A 24,411-nucleotide genomic window follows, 5' to 3' on the forward strand; every position below is an offset into this window, starting at 1 on the left:
ACAAAGTTATGAGAATCATAATGTTTCCCAAAAGTCAGGAGGCTCTCCCCCTTTTTTATTTTTAATAGACGCAAGCTTATTAATGGTTAACACATAACCTATCTTACATAGCACTGATCTTTTGGTCACCAGTAATCTATCTGGTTCCAGTTCCAGTAAGCTGAGTCAAGTACCAATGTTGCACTCTACCTTATTTGGTCCACTTTCTTTACAGTTCCCAAAACATGGGACACCTTCTAGTGACCTTATCCTTTCCAGATGGAAGATTGAAGGTGAATTATCACAGCTGATTTCCAGATATTCTTTGCCTTGTGTATGATAACATTTGAATTATCTCTGGCTTCCTCTAACAATTTAAAACTCAGAAATAATGTAAAAATAATAACAATTGTAAACCATTCTCCCCAACCTAGGATCACAAGTAACGGCATACCAAACCATGACAAAGATGGCAGTGAGGGTGGGAAAAATGTGATTAATAGAGTTTTGAAACTTCCTTTTTTAATTAAAAGTTTGTTTCTTTTCAAATTCTAATGACCCTCAGATGCATTTTAGAAATATCGATCACAATCATGTCTTCTGGATTGTGTCAGGCTGCCTTGAAATGAACACCTGGAAAGAAACTGAGAAGAGTGGTTCCTTTCTGAGTTGCACAGAGGCGTCTGTCAATCCTGTTGCACATACATGGGTAAAACCAGAAATGCTGCCTCACGCTAGGCCAGACCAGTCAACCTTTTCCACCTAACCCGCTTTAAGCCCATTCTAAAAATGCTTATTCTACTGGTTTCCATGGGCTGGCTAATCTGTGTACAGACCCTCAGGTGAGGTAACTCAGGTGCCCAGGAAAACCACGCAAACCCAGAATGCTAGAGGGAGAGTAGCACTACCACAGATATGCCCAAGAAACCATCTCTGAGACTATTTCAGAAAGAACAAGGATGACCTCTGAAGACAAAGACCTACCCATTTAATAAAATCTCCGAAACCCAAACCAAATAAAACACAACCATGGCAAATCTAAATTACAACACTTTATTGCAGCATCGGCAAAGGTCAGATTTCTGAAGCTGGTGAAGATCGGGCAGCATTTCCATGTGAAATGTTACAACTTTACAAGTTTTGTTCTTATTTAATTCTACATGCAGAAACTGAAACATGGTAAAAGAAAAAAATGCAAAATAGCTAGAAAAAAAAGATGTAATCAAGTTGTAGCATACAGATGTGCTCTTTAACTAAATTTACTATGCCTATCGGAAAGCAAACGAAAGACAACTATCCTAATAAATTAACAGATTGCCAGAAACAGACTAAGAACCCTCATTTCTATTTAGTGTGTGGGGGGGGACAAAACAAAACAAAACAAAAACAAACGCAAAATAAAAGCTCTACTGTTTCCATACTTTCTTTAAAGACAGAGGCTGTAAACCCATGAAGGTCAACAAAATCTTCTGATCCCCTTTCCTTGTTGTCCTTCGTCCATTTTCTGTGACATGCTGACTGGTACGCTGTTTGTTTTCTATGATACTTACAATGGGCTCAACTCTCCCTGTTCTTGGGCTGGTGTCAGATTCCTCTAAGCCATCTGAACTCCTGCTCTTTGTGTAGTAGAAGTCTTCACATTTCTCTTTTACCCTAGTAGGCAATTTTGTATTACTGACTCTGATGGATAAAACTGATTTTTCTCCCTCATCCCTTGTTCCTTTTGAAACAAATTCCTAAACAAAAGCCTTCCTGGTGGATTATCTGGTATTTGGTTATCTTTCATCATTTTGTTGTCCTGCATGTAAGTTTTTACTAGAAGGTTTTACTGCTTGCTCTATACTTTTCTACTGCAGTCCTGGAGCCCCCAAATGTATCTTCTTCCAACATGGGATGTTCAATTCAGAGACACTGTAACTCAAATCAAATTTAAAACTCAAGTTCATTTCCCCCATACCATTACCATCACAACCGTTTCTTCTCTGGCTCAGTCATCTCGTTGACGCTCTTCTTGGTGTAACTGCTCAGTAGTCAAGTAAACCATCTCATTTCTTGACCGCCATTCACAAGAGAAGATTAACCCTCACGTGATTTCCATTACAAAAGGCCTTTACGCCTTATCTGGAAGCTTCGGCTTGTTCCGGTGTTGGCAGAGGCTGCTGTTCCCGCCTCACGGCCCCAGCCTGTCCCAGGTTTGGATTCGCAACTCTCTAGACCGACATGCTGAGATGTGTCCACTGCTCTCATTCAATTGCTGGAGGACTCCACTATCCACAACATCAGATACAGGACCTAATGAAATGACACGTGCTGCTGGATCAACGTCTCCTGGAGGCACAAACAGGGCAATGTTAAAAAGAACTAGCGCTGAGGGCAAACTTCTGGCAAGAAAAGGCCCCCTCAACACCACCAACTGCTGTTTCCTGAGGTGTCCCAGGCAAATTGGTGCTTCTTAAAGAGCACACAAACTCCTACTGGACTCAGAAACAACAGGAGCAGAGGGGTACTTAAACGAGCAATTCTGATGGAGATCAGACAGGTGGTCCTGGAATCTTGCCTGTAACTACCTTCTAAGGTGCTGAGTGCTTAGAGTTTGTATAATAGTTGAACTGTGTCCACCCCACCCCCCAAACCCGCATGTTGAAGTCTAATGCCAGGACCTCAGGATGCAACCTGATTTGCAAAGGGTCAGTGCAGATATAATTAGTTAAGATGAGACCACACTGGAGTAGGACAGGCCCATAATCCAGTGTGACTTTCTAAGGAGGGGAAATTTGGATACAGAAGCACTCAGAGGGGGAATGCCAGGTGAAGATGGAGGTGCAGGGATCAGCAGTGCTGAGGGAGCTGAGGGAGAGCCCTGAACAGACTCCCCCCCGCCAGGTGTCAGGAGGAGGCAAGCCTGCAGACGCCTGGCACCAAGATGAGGAGTTGGCCGCCATCACCAAGCGGGCGCTGCGTCCTCTGGCAGCACTAACAGTTCATTGCTCACAGAGAAGCTTATATGAGCAAGAAACAGATTTCAAAGAATAAGATGTGAATATGACGAAGTGTATCTTCAGCTCAATGTATCTGTTACAGGACTAAACTGAATGGAACAAGTACTCCCTGAGACAGTGTCTCTCCTGAAGTCAAGTCAAATGGTCTAAAATAGAATATTTTAAATAAATACAATAAATGATGGGGAAAAATGTCCAGTCTTTTTTTTTTTTTTTTTAAGACTTTATTTATTTATTTGACAGAGAGAGACAAGTAGGCAGAGAGGCAGGCAGAGAGGGAGGAAGGGAAGCAGGCTCCCTGCTGAGCAGAGGGCCAGATGCGGGGCTCGATCCCAAGGCCCCTATCATGACCTAAGCCCAAGGCAGAGGCTTAACCCACTGAGCCACCTAGGTGCCCCCCAAAATGCCCAGTCTTTGATAAGATAAATATATCCCTGAATATAGTATAGATTGTCATTTGACTGCTTTACAGGCAAACAATCATTTTGAGAGATTTAAAAATTTAAGAGCTCAAAAAATAAAATATACTTTTTAGATTAAACTATTCAATAAGGGACTCTATTTTAAAACAAAAGTATCATTTATTTAATTTTATAATAGGGACATAAGAAAATTTCTAATAAAAAATGCACCTCTTAGGGTGCTGGAGCCACTTAATTGGTTAAGCATCTGTGTTCAGCTCAGGTCATGATCCCAGGGTCCTGGGACGGAGTCCCACACCGGGCTCCCTGCTCAGTGGGAAGTCTGCTTCTCCCTCTGGGCTTGACTCACCCTGCTTGTACTCACTTGCTTGCTCTCTCTCGCCAATAAATAAAATCTTAAACAAAAGCACATATCTTTAAGATAGATTAAAAGAAGTCCTAAAGTATAACACTCTATTTAGAGTGTCATTTGTATTTCAGCAGCTTTGACATCACCTGAGAGATGTTAGAAATGAGTGAAAACTAGCAGTTTAATAAAAGCCACGAAAATCAAAATACATATTTAGGGGCACCTGGGTGGCTCAGTTGGCAGAGTGACTGACTTTTGATTTTGGCTCAGGTCAGGATCTCAGAGCCATGAGACCAGCCCTGCACTGGGCTCCATGCTGGATGTGGAACCCACTTGGGATTCTCTCTCTCACCCCCCACCCCTGCTCATGTGGGTACGCTCTCTAAAAAAACACAAAAAACAAAAAATAAAACCATATATATATAATTATATGTATATGTATTTTAAAGTTTAAGGAGCACTGGTCTAATTCATATAAATTTTAGCACAAAACTGTATCGGCACTAATACTTGCCGAAGATGTGAAGTTTCACAGTATTTTCAACACTGGCAGAGTGGAAAACAACCTTTTCTGCACTGGTTAACTGTTTTACTAGAACGTTATTACAATTTTAATGCATTATAAGCAAATGCCTATCCTTTGTTAGGGTATCACTGCCCAGTGAGAAGGGCTGCAATTTTAATTCAAGCCTATTTTAAGGATCACTTTTGATTAGAAAAATTTTAAATCATTATAATTAATGCCTGGGAACCTATCAAAATCTGCTTTAATAACCAGTGTCCAACTGAATTTCTCCTTATCTGCCATATAACATGGACAATACTAATAACTAATTTTTTTTTAAATAAATGGTAGCCAAGTTAAGAGACAAGTTGAAAACAGTTTCTCAGACCTGACTCAAGTTCTCTTCCCCCTCCTCTGTTTAGGAATTCATCTCACAGCACATTCTTCCTAAGGGATCTGATGAACCACTGCTCTAGATACACATCTTTCTACTGTCTGGCCCAGTGTTAAAAATAGAAAATAAATAAAGAGGTGCCAAGCCACCAGGAGACTCCACCCCACCAGTTATGTTCCTTCAAATGACTACATTTCTTCACTTAAAATTTATGTTTAAAAAAATGGCAAAGAATATTTGGTCAAAAGCTTATGTTTGCATGACTGCTTGCTCTTCTCCCATGCTCACTTGTGCCTTTATTATAAGACCAGTGTATTATAAGACCACCGTAATATTTTACAGAAAGCCATTTTTAAGAATGATGGATAAGTTAGCATTTTTTATTGAGTTATGACTTTAAGAAGAGATTTTAAAACAGGAAGAGATGGTAACTCAAGAATTGGACTTTCACAAAATCAGGAAATGAGGAAAGGGCTAGGGGACAGAGCTTAGGGGGAAAGTTTATTAAATGACTAAATACAGATTTTTCCACATTTCTCTGTCCAGTCAACAAATATTAACTGAGCATCTACTATGTGCTAGGCCCAAGAGCCATGGAGGATTTATAACAGAAAACAAGGTAAGGCTTCACTTCTGTCCTCAATCTTCAGTCTCATGGGGAATATAAAGACAAGTTAGTAGGTGATTACACAGGACAAAGTCTGTGGAAATATAGGGCAGCATATATGCACCAACTTACGTCAGACTTGAGACTATCAGGTAATAAGATGTGAAGGAAGAACAGGAGATTTCCAGAGGAAAACACGAGAAAGTTCCAAACAGAAAACATAACTAGAAGGACTTAAAAGGCCAGCTTGGTTGGGAGTAGAGGAAGAGAAAAAGTCAATAAGGTAAGTACAAACGCCCCCCCCCAATAATGCAGGGCCTTTGTTAATAAGTTTAGGAGTTTGGACTTTATCCTACAAGCCATGAGGAGCCACCAAAGGTTTTAAGTAGAAGAGTTCACCTACTCAGACAGCAGATGGGCAAATTTAGAAAGAACAAAGTGAGTACAGCAAAGAGAATGAATTAGAAGGGGTTGATATTGGAGACTGAGAAGTAATCAGGGGGCTGCTGGCAGCAATCCAATAAAAAATGATAGCAGCTGGGGCGCCTGGGTGGCTCAGAGGGTTAAGCCTCTGCCTTCAGCTCAGGTCATGATCTCAGGGTCCTGAGATCGAGTCCCTCATCGGGCTCTCTGCTCAGCGGGGAGCCTGCTTCCTCCTCTCTCTCTGCCTTCCTGTGATGTCTCTCTGTCAAATAAATAAATAAATCAAAAGAAGAAGAAGGAGAAGGAGGAGAAGGAGAAGGAGAAGGAGAAGAAGAAGAAGAAGTGGTGACAGTAGCCTGATCTAGGGAGTCTGCAGCAGAGGTAGAATAAAATAGGCAAGTGTGAGACGTATTCAGTAGTAGAATCAAAGGAACTGTTAATTAATTAGATATGGAGAATAGTCCAAACTTAAACTTCCTTTTCTAGTGTGGACAAGTGGCCTAGCACTGCCTCTGCTCGCTGAGCCAGAAAACAGAGGAGAGAGACCTGAGGGCAAGGGACACACCTCCTAGGTGGTTGTTTAGAAGACAGGTAGACCTACAGTCAGAAACTAAAACCTATGACCTGAGCCATAGCTATGGATGGAAACTTTGCCACAGGAGGGAAGGACACCTCCCACAGAGAGTACAGGGATAAGAGCGGAGGGTCTAGGAGTGACCCTGAGTGACATGAGCGTCTCCAGGCAGCCCATAAAGGAATCAGGAGACAGGTAGAAGCAGTCAAGGAGGGAAAAGACAGACCAGAGGACTGGACAGCTACGTAAGCCCAGGGAAGACAGTATGTCAAGAAAAAGAGGGCCCACGCGCTGAGTGCTGCTGAGGCAGCCTGAAAGAAACAGGATGAAACACTGGGAGGTGGCTGGGGGCTGGGGTGAGGGGGCAGTAGACTATAGTCAGCCAGACCAGTGAGAGGTGAGGAAGAAAGAGCACATGGCCAATCCTTCCAAGTTTGGTTAAGTAGGGGCTGGAGGGAGGGAACAAAAACACAAGTTTAACAAAGAGAATTCTGATAAACAACTGAATAACTGGTAGCTAAAAGGCATACCTTTGTGTTCATCTATTACACATCTATCAGCATATATAAATTTACACATCTGTTTTCCCGTATTTTTTTTTCCTATTGCTTAAGAAATGCCTGGTACTTAATAAACTTAATGACTGTTTAAATAATTAAATGACTTGACAAAATCAGCTCTTTCAAATACCTACACTTAGTTCTCCCACTGGACTATAAGCTTAAGCATAAAGACTGTCTTTTTGTACTTCTTAATTTGCCATAGTGTAGGACTAAACCCATGGTAAGTGCAGAACGAGTGAAAGCTGAGGGGGGCAAATCGTACCGCAAGTATCAAATATGTATCAAATGTCATAGTTACTGATTCTTAAATCTACCCAAACATTTAAAAATTGGGAAAAACTAGGAAAATGCACTATACTTGCATTACGTGATTCAAGAAGGGATTAGGTATTAATAGAAATCTTGCCATTCAGAGATGTGAAGCTATAATACGTAAAGGTGAAGTTGGTGGAAAACATCAAGATAAAAATATTCTAATAGATCTGTTTGCCAACCAGGAGACAAGAGAAACAGGCAGTATCAAGAACACTGATATATATTCAAAGCTCTGTAAGAAAATGTAAAACGCAGAAAACGAAAATTTTCATGGCTTGTTAAAACTACCTAGCTTCTACGTTTTAGTGGCAATAAAAGGTTTTACTAAAGGACTTTAATGAAGCTTGGATAATTAAAAATAACCTAATATCTTGCACCTCATTAGATGGATTTGTACATCAGTCCTAGCTTGGATTTCTAAAAACATTACACTCACTAGATGTTAAAAACAGACCCCAAAACTGTCATGACAAACCAAAGTGCTAACCCATAATCTGACTAGAGCTGTCTCAGCATATAGGTCAAAGAGAAATGTATCAGGTACACACAAACATAGAGTGTGTACAAGACAGAGACTTACACTTCCCCAGCACTGCTGTCACAGTAATGAACTATTCTGCTCCCTATCCCTAGCACACTCCCTCCCATACCCACCTTGCCTGCCCCCGACAGCAAGGTGACATCCTGGGCCTATCATCTGTCCTTAGGCTAAAACACCAATACCCTGAAGGAGATCAGTAAGAGCAGCATGGCCAATGTTATCTTTGATTATAACAGGACCATAACACAGAAAACTGAGTTAATGGTATGGGTCCTTAGATCAGATCCCAGAAAAACTTAAATTTTCTCCCTTAAAAGAAGATGAATAAGGTCTTATTGGCAATCTTCTATGTGAAATTCCTTATGTAATTGTAATTATTTCACTTTAAGCAACTCAAGTTTAAGCAGAACTGGCATGGATCCCGGCAGAACATTCTATAATTAAAAACAAACAAACAAATACCTCAAAACAAACAACCTGCAGGCTTAAAAGTCTAGGAAATAGGTTTTGAGTTTTTGTTAATACGATCCAACACTGGCCTAAAAAATCCTAACAGAAAAGTGTGATTCCTCTCAAACTCATCTATAAACTAGCCATCTCTGTGAATGCAGAAGTGAAAATTAAAGAATCCAAAAAAGTCCACTCACAGAGTGAAAGCCAAGATCAATGTGGCTGAAATTAAAAAACCAAAGAACTGTAATTATTTCATAAATGTTTTCTTTCCTCAAATATCTACAACTCAAAGACTTTTCTATTTTGCTAAAAATTAGGCCTCTATCATTAAGTATAATCCAAAACTATCTAATTTATTCATACAGACATCATGAAAAACAAGTAACTAAAGGAGGGAAAAAAAGAGAGACCGTCTTACCTCCCACCAGTCTTAAAGATTAGATCCGCATTAGGTGCTCCCTTTGGATGTTGGTAACGAGGCCGCCGCTCCCGATTGGTGTTTGCTGGAGCTGGGCGCTGGGCAAGAGACTGCAGCATTTCTGTACACAGGAGTAAAACAGAAAAAGTGGTCAACTGTGGTAAATGCACTCCCCTCTATGAAGCAAATAAAACCCTAGGGAGATCAAGTTTTTTAGTTCTGTCAGGTAGGTGATTAAAGAAAAATAACCATTACACAGACTACAATGATTAAGAAGTTCTGAAAGAGCACACCCAGAGAGGCGACACTCTCTTAAGCATTTACTATCCAATATTCCCCATACTGTCAATCTGGCCACTATGTAAGTGTGAGGCAGTAAAGCAGTATGAGAAGCAGTCTAGTTCAATAGCTACAAACATAGCATCTGGAGCCAGACAATATTGATTCAAATCCCAGCTCTGGTACTTACTAGCTATGAGACTTCCGGTTCATTTCCCTAAATGTCAATGCAGGTAATAATAAGCACTTATCTCATGGAATTGTGGTGAGGCTTATGTGCTTTGTGAAAGTACAAAAGTCAGTGCCCAGCCCGTAGTAGGCACTTCTGCTGAATGTTAGCCATTACTACTGACTGTTAAAAACGTTGGGTATCATCTACCAGAAGAGATTCTAGAACGATTCGAAGATAGAAAACAATCTCTCTTGCACAGAAAGCTGTCTGTCAATATAGTGCTATATAATAAACAGTCATGTTATGGCTCTAAAATCTGGGTGCCAGAGAAATGCCAAGAGGCTGGCTAATGAGGTTCGTGGATTCTATACATGAGGTTCCAGTTAGTTGAATAGTGTTGGGTACATCTGCACAAAACCAGAATCTTAATTTGAGTATACCTTCAAATCTGAAGAAGCATGGGGTCCTCGAGATAGGATTCCCAGACAAATGAGATAATAAATATGTACTGAATTAATTGCTCACAGATGACTGGCAACATGAGGCAATTAAAAAGTGATTATCATCTCAGTTGCAAACATAGCTCTAAAGAGTACAGAATCTAACCCGAATTATGGGGCTGGCAGAATATGCTGAAAATGACATTGTTATTTTGCAAGTAAGTGAAGACAGAATGGAATATAAAAGCAATTTCTTAAGCTTAATATTTAAAAGATGACAAATATTTACAAAGCTTAATATTTACAAAGAGGAGAGTGTAAAAAAACCCCTGATATTCTATATTTAAAAAGCCCAAAAAGCATAAAACTTTTCCTTCTGTCCTATAAAGGATTATTTACCTTGATAATCTTCTTGCTCTTGCCGCTCATTGATATCTAAAGTGAGCTTTTTCATTCTCATCCTTTCTTCTTGTTCTGCCTGTTGCTGGTTCCAGTGATTTGCAGCAAGTTGGGAAGACATGGGTACATTAAGGATCTTAAACTGAGAAAAAATAACAAAGAAAAACAAATGGCTTGAGAAAATCAAAGAAAAATGATCTCAAATAAAATGCTAAGTAGAATTAAACAAATTTAGAAAAAATAATGTCTTTCCTCTAAGTCAATAAAGACAGTATCATCCAAGAACATAAAACAGATTAATAGTCTTAATCTTCTAGAGACAAACCCACTCAGGTTGGCTAGGAAGTAGAAGACTATCAAATTCAATCTCAAGAAAAGTAGAAGCTCCTCTTGCCTGCATTGTTTAGAAACACTCATCTAGCAACAGGGTATCAGCTTCCATCAAAAAGACCTTATTATGTGTGGGTAATTGTCAAAAAGGCTTTTTATGCAAGCTATAACCTGCATCCTTTTTATTTCTATCCTCTGGAACCAGTTCCAGCCTCCTGGACCATACCCCAAACAAATCTACACCATCTTTAGTATTGACACACCTTCTTACTTCTAAAGATAGACAACAGGAAGAGTTAAGAAACTACCCTGTAAGATCTATTTCTCTGTTACAGGAGAGTCCTTATCTATGAAATGTCTTTGTTTTTAGCAGGATGTCTCTGGTTAGGATTCTGCAACGTATACAAACCTAGACAGAAGCTAGGAGTTTAAGAGCTCCCTGGAAATTGTTGAGTAAGTTACATAACTATCTGAACACAAAAAGGAAATTCTCTCTGCTGTGGATAATGTGCACACCTTAGTTAAGAGAACTTCTCAAATACTCTGGATCAATGGCATGCCTGATGAGGAAAGAAATGACATAAAGACCTGTGCTCAAGATCCTCTCTCTGCTGGGTCTATGCCATTTTGAATGTTTATATCCTTGAATTAGTAAAGCTTAACACTGTTTAAGTCTCTGACTCATGTGAATCTGATCAGACAATCTGGTTCTTCATATTATCTCATATATCCTCTCTGGATACTCACTTTTATATAACGCACTTTAGTCAGTTAACATTCCTCTTAAAATATAATACCCAGAACACTAAATGCACCAGGCCAGATACACTAAGGTGAAAAATATAAAGTGGGTGGTGATATAAATATAAAGGTGAAATATAAAGATGAAAAATATAAAGAAACATCTACAAACCCAACTGACTGCATTTCATTTTTATCACAGTAGATAACCAAGTATCTCCTATTTCAAAATACAAATATATTTAAGGTAGTCCATTTGGCTACCAGCCTAGCAGACTTTACCCATTCTTCCCAATGAGATTAGTTTGACTTAATGTGCTCTTAGTGGTCAAGGTCAGACTTTCTGAAACTACCCCTTTCTATTTTATGAGTTCAAAACCATCTTTTAAAGAAAAAAACACATACACATTCAATCAAGAAAACCTCACTGCAATCAAGATAATGAGCATGTCCATTACCTCCAAAGACTCCTCTGTCCCTCTGTAACCCATCTTTTCCTCTACCCCAACCCCAGGCAACTGCTATTTCTGTCACTACTGATTAGTTTGAACTTCCTAAATTTTATGTAAGTTGAATCATACAACATGTATTTCATTTTGTCCAGCCTCTTTTAATTCCCACAATGATTCTGAGATGCATCCATGTTGCTGCATGCATGAATAGTTTGTTCCTTTTTATCGAAGAGCAGTACTTCTTTATAGGAACATACTGTAATCTGCTTATCTGCCTACTTGTTGACAGCACCTGAGCTTCCTATTTTGGGTTATTACAAACACATTTACAAATGTTTGTGTGGACACAGGTCTCCAGTTTTCTTAAATACAAAATGCTTGTAAAGAAAAGCTGGGACTAGCTGGTGTATTTTCTAATTTTTTTCAAGTAAGCTCTATACCCAAAGTGGGGCTTGAACTCATGACCCTGAAATCAAGAGTCAAATGCTTTACCAACTGAGCCACCTAGGCACCCTGTGGTGTGTTTTACTTTTTAAGAAACTACAAAAATATTCTCTGAGGTATTTGTACCACTTTACATTCCACTAGCAGTGTAAGAGAGTTCTGGTTCCTCCACACCCTTGCCAATACTTGGGATGGCCTATCTTTTTAATTTTAGCCATTCTAGTGAGTATATAATGGCATTTTTACTTTGGTTTTAATTTTTATTTTCCTCATAACTAAAATCATCTGTTTCAAAATTCAATCTAGAATTCTGCTAAAAGGTGATAATAAGTTTACTGGATTGTACAGTTTTCAGAATGTATTTTTCCCTTGCTCTTTGAACAAGGAAATTATTTGCCCATTAGGAACTTTCGACTACTACCTCAATATGAACGACTTTCTAAGTTTAACGACAACTGCTCTACAATTACTTATAGAAGTTATTTCAGTCTTTGAGGATATAATTGGTTTTTAACTAAAGACTGGGACTCATTTAAGTACATAAATTATCCCTTTCGACACTATCTAATTTTACCTGATCTTCAACTTACCAACTGCCAGGATGAAATCTTTCTTGTTGATAAAAGCAAAAGTGAATGAATGGTTGGTTCGTTCCCGCCCCCGCCTGCCTGGCCCCAAACCTCCCACAAATGGTGGGATTACCCTTCCTTGTTCTTATGATCCTGAACATAGCATTTTAAAAAGTACTTCCTCTTGTCAACTATACTTCAATTAAAAGAAAAAGCATTTACACATCCTCTACATCTCCTTTAAAAACGGCTAGCTGTGGACTGTTTATGGTCTGACGAGAGTCCATTTTCTCCTTCATCCACAATTATGACTCTGTGTTTTTCCTGCTCCTCCCCCAAACTTCCTTTCGGTTCCACATTACAATCAGTGCTTTCATGAAATATACACTTGCCAGGCAGTGCTGCAAAGACCATGGATTTCTGTGGTCAAACAGATGAGGTTCACAGCTCAGGCCTACTATATATTAGTACAATTCGGCAAATCACTTAAGAACACTCTTTCTCTCAGCTATAAAATGATATCAAGACTATCTTTTAGGGTGCTATAAGAATTAAATAAGATAAATATGTACAGTGCCTAGGACACAGTAGGTTCTCCATAAATATTACCTATTAATAATGCATCAAAATAACAAAGTTCAGAATAATAGTCACCCTCATTAGTCACTATACAGCTGAAACCAAAACTGCAGAAAAATAAAATCAAAAGTCAACTAAAAACATCACTTTCTTAGCAGAATGACATTGACAACCACCAAGTAGAAACTGAAGACCTTAACTACTTCTGTCTACTGTCCTGAGGCCTGTGTAGTAGTCTACATCAGGAATGTGTCTGCATCAGATGGGACTTGCCCCAACTGTGTCTTATTTCCACTAACAAAAACAACTGAAACAAAGTTAAAATAAAATGGTCATCATTCCTGCTAATAAATCTTTTATTTTTCACAAATCAAGAAGATGAACAAAAAATAAGTTAATGAAAAAGTTCAGCTCAAAATAACCTTTCTGCCAGACTCTTTACATGTTATTTAATGGGTGAAACAAAAACCTCATAATAAATTTACTCTTCCTAAGCAGAATTACTGAGATGTTGCATTAATTCAAAATGAAATTTTAAATTTCCAGCACTATGCATGAAGAAAGCATTCTGTTTCACCTACATTCCCAAATCCAGGTACTATAAACTACTGGTAGAGAAAAGCTGATTAAAACACACTACAGGGGCTCCTGGGAGGTTCAGTTGGTTAAGCGTCTGCCTTTGGTCCAGGTCATAATCCCAGGATCCTGGGATAGAGCCCAGCATCAGGCTTCCTGCTCAGCGATGAGTCTTCTTGACTCTTTCCCCCTGCTTGTGTCCTCTCTCTCTCTCTCACTTGCTCATTCTCTCTCTCAAATAAATATAACCTTAAAAAAATAAAGTGTAAAAAAAAACAAAAACAAAATAACAACAACAAAACAATCCAGACACTGCAAACAGAGGTGGGCCAAATTATTATGACAGCAGAAGCAGATATGTCAAATTCCAGGAAGACCACAAGAATGAGGACAATTTCCAGAATGATGACTTAAAGCAATTTTCCAATCTTCTCTTAACAATTGTGAAATCTGGTTAGCAGATATATCAGAGATACAAATACTCTAAATAAAATTTAACCTGCCAGTATAAATCAATAAAGACAGAGTTATGTAAATTAATACATTAGTTTTAAAGATATACTTACAAATAAAAGAACAATGTCTGAAATAAAGTAAGAATTCAGTATGTTTTAGGTATTACTGTTATCACCACAATTACTTTCTTATTTTTATTATAAGTAAGAAATCTGGGCAATGCTGAGTACTGTCGCAGTGAAATATAAGATACCTATTAGGTTTCAAGAATCACAACTAAATTTTAAGTAACTCTTTGTTCCTAGTATCAAGTAAAATGCCTTATTTGAGATAAGGATAAAGAAAGGTGAGGGACACCTGGGTGGCTCAGTGGGTTAAAGCCTCTGCCTTCAGCTTGGGTCATGATCCCAGAGTTCTGGGATGGAGCCCCGCATAGGGTTCTCTGCTCAGCAGGGAGCCTGCTTCCTCCCCTCTCTCTCTGCCTGCCTCTGCCTACTTATGATCTCTGTCAAATAAATAAATAAAATCTTAAAAAAAAAAAAAGTGAAAATCTGAGTTTCTCAAAGTAAATTACAGACTCTAATATTACAATTCTCTTACTTATTCAGCTAGCTGCTTTTCCTTAATAGCTTTACAAACTGGTTTTAAACATGTGTAGATATATGTAAACACAGTGACATACTACTGTTTCACAAAATACTCAGGGCAAAGCGGCCCAATAAGAAAGGCAGACAGATAATTTCCTGAAATCACAAACTGCAATTCAAAGATGCTTCTATCTGTTACCACATTAAAACACTACGAGAGAAAACAGGGTGGCCGTTTTCTCTCCCTTTCTGGGTTTCTGATAATAACATTTAAACTGTCCTTCACAATTCAGTACTAAAGATATGAATAATGATGGTACTTACCACACTAATAAAACATTATAAAAGAAATTTCATAATGATTTGATTAAAAATATGAAAAATATAAGCTTCTATTCATTTATAAGACTGACTTGAGGGACGCCTGGGTGGCTCAGTTGGTTAAGCAGCTGCCTTTGGCTCAGGTCATGATCCCAGCGTCCTGGGATCGAGTCCCACATCGGGCTCCTTGCTCGGCAGGGAGCCTGCTTCTCCCTCTGCCTCTGCCTGCCATTCTGTCTGCCTGTGCTCGCTCTTTCCTCCTCTCTCTGATAAATAAATAAAATCTTTAAAAAAAAAAAAAAAGACTGACTTGAGATAAGTTCTACAAAAGAAAATGTTCTGAAGTCCTTAAAAAAAATATGAGAGAGTAATAAATACAGAGAGCACAAGAGACCAATTTCCTGATGCCACCATCACCAACTGACTTTACTGTAAAGCTGCCAAAACATTTTTAAAAGAAAGTTACTACTTTATAGCAAATTAGATGACAAAAAGACAAAAGTCTTTTAAACTACATTTTCTGGAATGCAATAATTGCAATAAAGGTAACTTAGGCTGTATTTTAAAGCTATTTCATAACTGCAGCTGAAACTGAAATATACACACATAATCCCAAGTATCAATTGCTATAGTCAAAAGATATATAAAACAAATGATGACTCCTTATAAATATTAACTGCAAAAAAATGGTTTGTTTACAAATATTATATATAAAAAATATACTGTACATTTGTTTAGAGCAGTCAAAAAAGTTCTTTAAAACATTATATAATGGTTCTATTAAAACTTCTATTTTAATAGCCAAAACATCTTATTTCAATTCACTATTCTAATTTATAAATATTTAAATCTAGAAAAATAAATTATGAATAGCATTATCCTTTTTTCTTTTCAACTACTCATTTCATCAGTACCTACTTTTATTTTCCTAATGACTACAGAAGAAAGTTATTTCTCAGCAGAAATCTGGTACACAAAGAGATCATTCACTTAAGAACTAAAGATTCCTATAAAGCAAAACACTTCACATTTCTAGAAAAACCGTTACACAAGAAGGGCCAACACCCAAAAGTTAAATAAAGAAATAAAAATCAGAACAAAGTAACTTTCTTTTTCAGACCACAAAATACCAGTGATGTTTCTTCAAATAATGTTCCTAAAACTGAACATTTTCCAAAATTCCAAATAAAGTTTATGAGTTGAAAATTTACTTATTAACCAAGTACTCTGAGCTCTCACTTCATCTTGCTAATATATTTTTAGTAAAGTTCAATAAAAATGTTTCCTTAAAAATTAAAATTTCACATTTTAAGAAATAAAAATTTTCAGTCCTCATTTTGTATAAAGTTATATGGGTTATACAGTATATAATCTATCTACTTTAAACCAAAAATATTCCTTCTAAAAAATAAACAAGTTTTACTTCCATTGATACTATTTAGAATTTAGGACTGCTGAAAAGAATTTATTTTTCAAAGCTCAGAAGTTTCTTAGCTGTGGTTTAATTTATGCCTGCATGTCCTAAAAAGGTCAAATGGTATCTATGAATTGACGAAGTTAAAAGGAATTTCCACATGTGCCTCAAAAAAGGGAGGCACAAATGAAGGAAATGGATTATTTAAATTTTGTGCAATTTGATCTTCACAAAAAGATGTTCCTAAGCCCCCTTTTAGATAAGAAAAATGGTTTGGCCACCTGGGTGGCTCAGTCGATTAGGCATCTGACTTCAGCTCTGGTCATGATCTCAGGACACTGGGATCGAGCCCCATGTGGTAGGGCTCCCCACTCAATGGGGAGTCTGCTTATCCCTCTGCCCCCACCCCTCAGCTCATACTCTCACTCAAATAAATAAATCTTTAAAAAAAGAAAAAAGATTAAGAAAAATGTTTCAAGAAGTATGCCAGTAATACAAATGTTCAGCAGCTGCACTGGAATGGGAACCAAGGCACATCTAACTGAAGTCGCCAAGTACTGCCCTTCACAGAAAAAAAAACAAAAATAAAAACAAAAAACCCCTCTCTTTTGGACCCAGAAAATCTGGTATGGGGTAGGGGAGGAGCTAAGAGCTTTTAAAGAAAACAGAGAATGAAGCAGACCTAAAATGTAATGACTGAAATAGAATAGTGAGCCTCAGAGAACGTAGTAGTCCCTAGGAAAGAAAAGCAGACACTCTGGGCTTTGAGAATCCTAGGAACCATGATGAACTAGCAGTTTCAGGTGCTCTGAGAGCAGTTTTGCAAAGATCTTGATTCAACACCAAATTTAGGGTCTTGATTAGAAAAAACCCTTATTTTTCTAGGGACTGAGTAGAGGATGGGGTAGGGGGGAATTGCCAGAGTTCAAACCTGGCCTGAGGGTGGGTGAAGGCAGAGCTCCCCTAAATGCACAACAACCCCAGAGGCCAGGAGGGAGGAAAGGCCATGACTGGAAAAGAATTATGAAGGCAGTGTTTGGAAGACACAGCAGTGCTCTGAGCCTGAGCCAAAGTTAACTGCTGACATAAAACATGATGTGAAGCCTTCTCTGGCCCTCCTTTCCAGGGTTCTAATTGTATAAGTTTTGTATCTCAAGTTTTGTATACTGGAAGATTTACTTGCAGTACAGCAAAATACTGGACAACTCTGATCCCCTGAATACATAAGATTACCCGACAAAAGCAAAGATAAAAAATTAATTTGAGCACCATCTCTTGATGGCTGTACTGGTGAGGAGGGAATAGACTATCCCTTCCATCACAGATGACATCTCATTAGAGATCTTGCAGACCACCCACTTCAGCACAGTAGGCTCCCTCCCCCTCTCCCCACCTGTCTCTCTCTAGCCTCTATCTTGCTTTATTTTCCTTCACAGGATTTCCCTCAACCTCACCTTGTGTGTTTCTTCACTGTCTGCCTCCCAGCACTGGAATGAAAATTCCCCTCTCCTCAACCCCCCCACAGCCCTGCCCCATGCCCCCACCCCCTCCTGCCCAGAGGAGGGACTCTGGTGATTGCTGTATATTCTGCACCTGGGACAGTGCCTGGTACATACAGAGTGAACAACAAATTACCTGTTACATGACTGTTTGAATGAATACAGAAGCCAGGTTATTAGACTTATCTATAACAGACTTATTACAGAGTCCATAATTATAAGTCTATATTATAGACTTATCTATAGTAAGTTCTGGTAGCTACCATATTTCATAGAACATAATGTTCCCTAATTTTAAGATGCTCCATTATTTTACACACCACTAAAACAGGAAAAAATGCTGCCAATAATCACAAGATACAATCAATGCTAGGAGACAACTTGATTTCAGAAAGGTTAAAATGTGAGAAAATTTTTACAGAACTGGTAATGGGTGATATATCCTAGAGTTGTATCTGAGAGCTGAGCTTTTTTTTCTTCATAGCACACTGCACTCTTTGCAAATACATTTGTCTATCAACCTTGGCAGGATGTGAACTTACGAGGGCAGTGATTTTATCTTATAGATCACCAAAGTCTCAGTACTTGGTATTTGGCATCTAGCAAATGCTCAATAACCAATAAATATTTGACGGATGAACAATGAATCTGTGTACGAATCCCTTAAGTAATAGTTTAGCAGTCAGGGAAATTATTCTGAGGACTGTCAATAAGATAATGGAAAGGAGGAGGAAGCAGTATAAGGAGAATGGAGAAGGATTAGAGGTCAGAAAACAATGATTTTCAAGAGAAATCTTTTTTTTTTTTTAAGATTTAATTTATTTATTTGACAGAGATCACAAGTAGGCAGAGAGACAGGCAGAGAAAGAGGAAGCAGGCTCCCTGCTGAGCAGAGAGCCGATGCAGGGGCTCCATCCAAGGACCCTGGCTGGGATCATGACCTGAGCTGAAGGCAGAGGCTTTAACCCACTGAACCACCCAGGCGCCCCTTCAAGACAAATCTTAATAACTGAACATTTTCTTGAGCTGTATCTGTCATCATCCTCCTTTCCTTTCCCACCGAGCTTACTTATGAAACCTTTCTCCTGAAAGTCAAAGTATTTATATATTCTAACAAATATATATGAATTTAAGATTTAAATGTCCTTTCTTTTATGGGCGCCTGGGTGGCTCAAGGGTTAAGCCGCTGCGTTCGGTTCAGGTCATGATCTCAGGGTCCTGGGATCGAGTCCCACATAGGGCTCTCTGCTCAGCGGGGAGCCTGCTTACTCCTCCCTCTCCCTCTGCCTGCCTCTCTGCCTACTTGTGATTTCTGTCAAATAAATAAAAATCTTAAATAAATAAATAAATAAATAAATGTCCTTTCTTTTAAAACATATCCATTCACTAGAAGTCAGATGTGTCTTCCACACATATAAAAAATAAAATTATTTCTACCTCTGAATACTTTAAATGTTTCCAACTCTCCCCTCATAGGCAAAAGATAACTTAGAACCTACAAAACAGTTATTAGTTAAACTCCGTAACTAACAATCAATTGTGAATGCACAGAGGACAGTTTCTTACCTGCTGTTTATTGCCTTTTCTTGTTAACATGACAAACGGCATTGTGTCTGCAGACTCTGCCTCTCCCTCCCCACCACCGAGTGGAGGCCCTTTCCTCAGCTGGCTTTTGAGATGCAAGGGAATAGCAACATCTAGTTGGTGCACTTTAACAGATTCTCCACTTCGTTGCTTAAAGACAGAAATAAAAAAATATAAGTACTCCAAGGTACACATGGATATATGTAAATATAATTGTGAACAATTCATTCAGTGCCACAGTTCCTAAAACACACCAATCACTGGAGCCAAAGTAATCTTTCTGAAAGGTAACCGAAACAGAGTTGGCCCCTCCCGTGCCCCTGCTCTTACAGCCGGCTTGGCAGACCTCTGTGACCAGTTCCCGTTTATCACTGTAGCCTCCCCTGAGGCCAAAACACACAATGCTGTAGGTTCTCCTAACTTTACCTGCTCCTGAAATGCACAGCCAAAGCACACATCTTCCTACATAATTACCATGTGTCACAAGTGCCTGCTCCTGTGTGAGAATCCTCTAGGAGACTGGTGGGGTTCAGCACTGGACACCCTTTTCCTGGTGTCCTCTAGCAGGTGCTCAATTAATGTTTAAGAATGAATGAAATCTAGGGACGCCTGGGTGGCTCAGTTGGTTAAGCAGCTGCCTTCGGCTCAGGTCATGATCCCAGCGTCCTGGGATCGAGTCCCACATCGGGCTCCTTGCTCCGCAGGGAGCCTGCTTCTCCCTCTGACTCTGCCTTCCACTCTGTCTGCCTGTGCTCGCTCTCACTCTCTCTCTCTCTCACAAATAAATAAATAAAATCTTTAAAAAAAAAAAAAAAAAGAATGAATGAAATCTATTAATGTTCAGATTAGCTTTATGTTTGTTAACATCCAAGTTTTTAACATTTACAGCAGTTTCATCAACCAATTATTTAAACAAACCTTCACTGAAGACTTACTGTGCATTACGCTTTGAGGTACTAATACTAAAAATATAGTCTCTATCCTCAGAGAGCTCATAACTTGTTAAGAGAGAGAAATCAATTAATTACAATTCATCCAAGTCATATATAACCTGTGTTGGGTGTAGAGTGGCTATATATAAGCTCAGTTGGGAGTGGGTGGATGCTGAGATTTCATAGAAGACAATAAAAATGGGACACTTGAAAATATCTTTAAGGCTTCATATGATTTCTTATAAGTAGACGGTAGCAGAGCAGTCTGGGGGATTTGGAAGGAATTTAAGAAGGGGAAGAATAGGTGCAAAGCAAATACATGAAACATGGTGCATTTAGGGACCGGCACACAATTTTCCGTATTTGTGAAAGGAGCACAAATGAGGAAAGAACTGAACATGATTCTTCAAAGCTAAGCAGGGATTGCTGAAAAGGCCATGAAGGTTTTGAATTTGCTTTACTATAATTTAAATGCTCTTTTGATATAGGCTCCTTATTTCCGAGAGATTTCAAATAAAATAAAATGGTAATAAGGTGTAAAATTTTGTTATTTCTAAGTTCCACTTTGTTAGAATTTGAAGTTCTCCCAGGTTTGTAAGATTTACAAAGACTTTTTACTTAAAACTTGAAAGGATCAGGTTAGATCACCCTTGATTTATAAATTAACCATTTTCTAATTATAAAATTAACATATTCTCTTTGTAAATTATTTAAATACAGAAATGAATCAGCTAATGTGTCCATCCATACAAACCTCTCCCTTGATTGACCACCTCTACCTGCTCCAAAGTGCCAAAACAAGTATCAATGGGGCATGTTCTTTCAGATTTTTCTTGAAAATGCTAATACAAACATAAAAATTTACAAGGTGCAAATGTGCATACTGTTCTATACGCGTTTTTCTTCTTTTTGATTCCATGGGCATCTTTCTAGTTGAGTATATATAGAGCTAATTACATGGCTATGCCCGTATTTATGTAATTGGTCCTGTACTGACAGTCTAGACTTTTTTCCTTTATTTTTTTGTCTTTAAAGATTTTATTTATTTAAGAGCAAGCAAGCATGCACACAAGCTGGGGAAGAGGGAGAAGGAGAAGCACACTCCCAGCTGAGCAGGAAGCTCAACCTACAGACACAGGGCCTGATACCAGAACCCTGAGATCATGACCTGAGCCAAAGGCAGCCACTTAACCGACTGAGCCATCCAGGGGCTCCTAGACTCTTGTTCTATTACAATATGACATCGTTGCAGATTTAACTTCACACATTTGAGAGACAATTAGTAAGGGTAAATTTTTATATCAAATGGCATCCCCATTTGATAGGTTTACTAAATTTCTCTCTAAAAAGGCTGGACTGATATACACATTCCAAATACAGATGTTTACCAACACTTAGCCACAATGGGTATTATTACTTTTTAAATCTTAGTATCTGGTGATCTGATAAAAAGGGCTCATCCTAATTTAATTATATATATATTTTTAAAGATTTTATTTATTTATTTGTGAGAGAGCGAGCACAAGCAGAGGAGGCAACAGGTAGGTGGAGAGGGAGAAGCAGACTCTCCGCTGGGCTGGGAGCCCGATGTGGGGCTCAACCGCAGGACCGTGGGATCATGACCTGAGCCGAAGGCAGATGCTTAACCAACTGAGCCACCCAGGTACCCTTAATTTGCTTATCTTTTGATTATCGTGAGCTTTAGCACGGTTTCAATTATTTTTTCAATCAAAAAAAGACCCTGGGTCATTCTTTTTTTTTTTTTTTTTCTCATTGGCTTGCAGGATCTGCTGCTATAGTACAGCTATTAACCCTGCGTTATATAGACCATACACACACACACACACACACACACACCCGCCACGCACCCCACCATTCCCCCACCTCCCGCCCGGTTTGTCATTTCTTATGGCATTCTGTGATGGAAAGCAAAATAGCAAGGTGACTGAGAACAGACTACACAACTTACAAGGCTTATGGCCTTAACTGCGGCATGGCAATATTAACTGTATCTGACAGCACTGTATGAAGAAGAAATGTGAAGTCTTAATGCAGTACTCAATAGTCTGAACATTTTTTGAGATTCCTGACAACTTTGCAATTAATTCTGTTGTGGAAATAAAATAGAAATTCAGTTTTATTTTTATTGACCATTCACTGAATAATCCAGTTCCCTCAAATGATTTGCAATGTTATCTTTACAGTCTAAGCTGCCATGTTTTAGGTCTATTTTAGACTCTCTTATTTCATTAATCTATTTACTGCTGTGCCAATTATTTTGTCTTTAAAATGTTTTATTTTCTTATAGAGTATCTTCCCCTACTTTCCAGAAGTTTCCTAGCTATTTTATTCTTACAGATACATTTAAGAGTAATTTTGTTAAATCTTAAAAACAAGCCCTTTCTAATAAATAAAATCTTAAAAAAAAAACTCTCTCTCAAATAGATAAAATATTTTTAACCCACTGAGCCACCCAGGCGCCCCAGATAAAATATTTTTTTTAAAAAAAGAATTTTGTTAATTTCATTCTGCCTCTATCTCCCTGTTCTTCTCCAACTACCTCCTCCCCCAATCCATCATTCCCATCCCCTGCCAATCTTTCCAGTGGGACAGAATTATGATTACACAAAATCTAAGGACCTGATTCATGGAGAATCAGTATCTTTTACGCTACTGTGTCTTCCTGTGACAACTTTATCAAAAGAAAAAAAACTCCCTGTGGCTGTTTGCTTTGGGTATTTGACAGTGTTTGAAAATTAGCGCTTAATTTGGGATTAAATTTTCTCCAGTAGGCTAAACACATACGCATAAATGTAAATTCAAACTTCCCTCCTCTCTGATCACATCCTCCCATCCTTCTAGCTTGCTTCTTCATGAACTCCCAATAACCGATGATTACTGGATCCTATCAAAAGACTGTATCTTGACTCCATCAGCTTTTCTATTTCTAAATGTTAGGGGCTCCTCAGGACTCAACCTGGAATCTCCTCCTCCTCTCTCTCCAAACCTTTTTTTTTTTTTAAGTACGTTCCAGGGGCGCCTGGGTGGCTTAGTGGGTTAAAGCCTCTCCTTTAGGCTCAGATCATGATCCCAGGATCCTGGGATCGAGCTCCACATCAGGCTCTCTGTTCAGCAGGGAGCCTGCTTCCCTGCCTCCCTCTCTGCCTACTTGTGGTCTCTCTGTGTCAAATAAATAAATAAAATCTTTAAAAATAAACAAACAAATAAATAAATAAATAATAAAGTAGATTCCATGCCCAATGTGGAGTCCAGTGTGGGGCTCAAACTCATGACCCTGGGATCAAGACCTGAACTGAGATCAAGAATTGGACACTGAACTGTCAGCCACCCAAGCACCCCCTCTCTCCAAACTTTATATGTGGGTGATTCATTTATTGCTCCATCTTTAAGTATGCTCTAACAACTACTCCACTTATGTTTCTCTTCTGATATCTGACAATTCCATTTTGGCATTTCACAGGCTTCTCAAACTTCATAGCCAAATGGAACTCTTGCTCACTTTCTCCTTATTTCCAACCACAGATAACTAGCCAGTGGCCTAAGCTAAAAAGCCTGTGCTATCCTGGACTCCTTGACCCCACCGCTATCTAATCAAGTGCCAAATAAATCTGGTTCATTCTTCTTCCTAAACAGCTTTTGAATCCAGACTTCATTCCCTGTGCCCTGACACTATTCTAGACAGATGATCATCTGTCACCAGGATCACCAGCCTTCTAATCAGTCTTCCTGACACTCTCCTTGCCTTTCCTCTTATCCCAGCCTAAACCTTCATATGAACCTATGGTTCATACACGACTGTGCCATCCAAAGAAAACCCATCATAAATATCCATTCACATACCAGGCCACCCTCCCCACAGACCCGACTACACTCTGGGAATACTGGCTTCCTTTTAGTTTTTCAAACATTACACATCATCTTCTGCCTCAGGACCTCTGACACATTGTCCCCATATTCTCCCAATTTTTCACCTGGATGGCTCCATTTCTGCCTGTCTTGTCTAAAATTCATGATCTTTGATTATCCTATCTCAACAAAAGCCATTCTGTTCTTTCAGTTCCTCAGCACTGGGCA

General features: G+C 38.8%; 1 protein-coding gene across 3 annotated transcripts in view; it reads right to left on the reverse strand.

The window, feature by feature from the left end:
• Window positions 1–1,016: 1,016 nt before the first annotated feature.
• The window catches only part of UPF2 (UPF2 regulator of nonsense mediated mRNA decay), a 107,133-nt gene continuing 83,738 nt past the window's right edge, over window positions 1,017–24,411 (reverse strand). For 2 of the 3 annotated variants that reach the window (XM_032349396.1, XM_032349395.1), the window contains 4 exons: window positions 19,367–19,534; window positions 9,833–9,974; window positions 8,543–8,663; window positions 1,017–2,307 (listed from right to left, as the gene is read on the reverse strand). In XM_032349396.1, coding sequence (XP_032205287.1) covers window positions 2,298–2,307; window positions 8,543–8,663; window positions 9,833–9,974; window positions 19,367–19,534 — 441 coding nt within the window. In that variant the 3' untranslated portion in view covers window positions 1,017–2,297. Of the gene's footprint in view, window positions 2,308–8,538; window positions 8,664–9,832; window positions 9,975–19,366; window positions 19,535–24,411 lie in introns of those variants that run through there. The other variant, XM_032349397.1, reaches the window with a different exon arrangement.

The sequence above is a fragment of the Mustela erminea genome, chromosome 6 (assembly GCF_009829155.1).
Source record: "Mustela erminea isolate mMusErm1 chromosome 6, mMusErm1.Pri, whole genome shotgun sequence".
Lineage (NCBI taxonomy): Eukaryota > Metazoa > Chordata > Mammalia > Carnivora > Mustelidae > Mustela > Mustela erminea.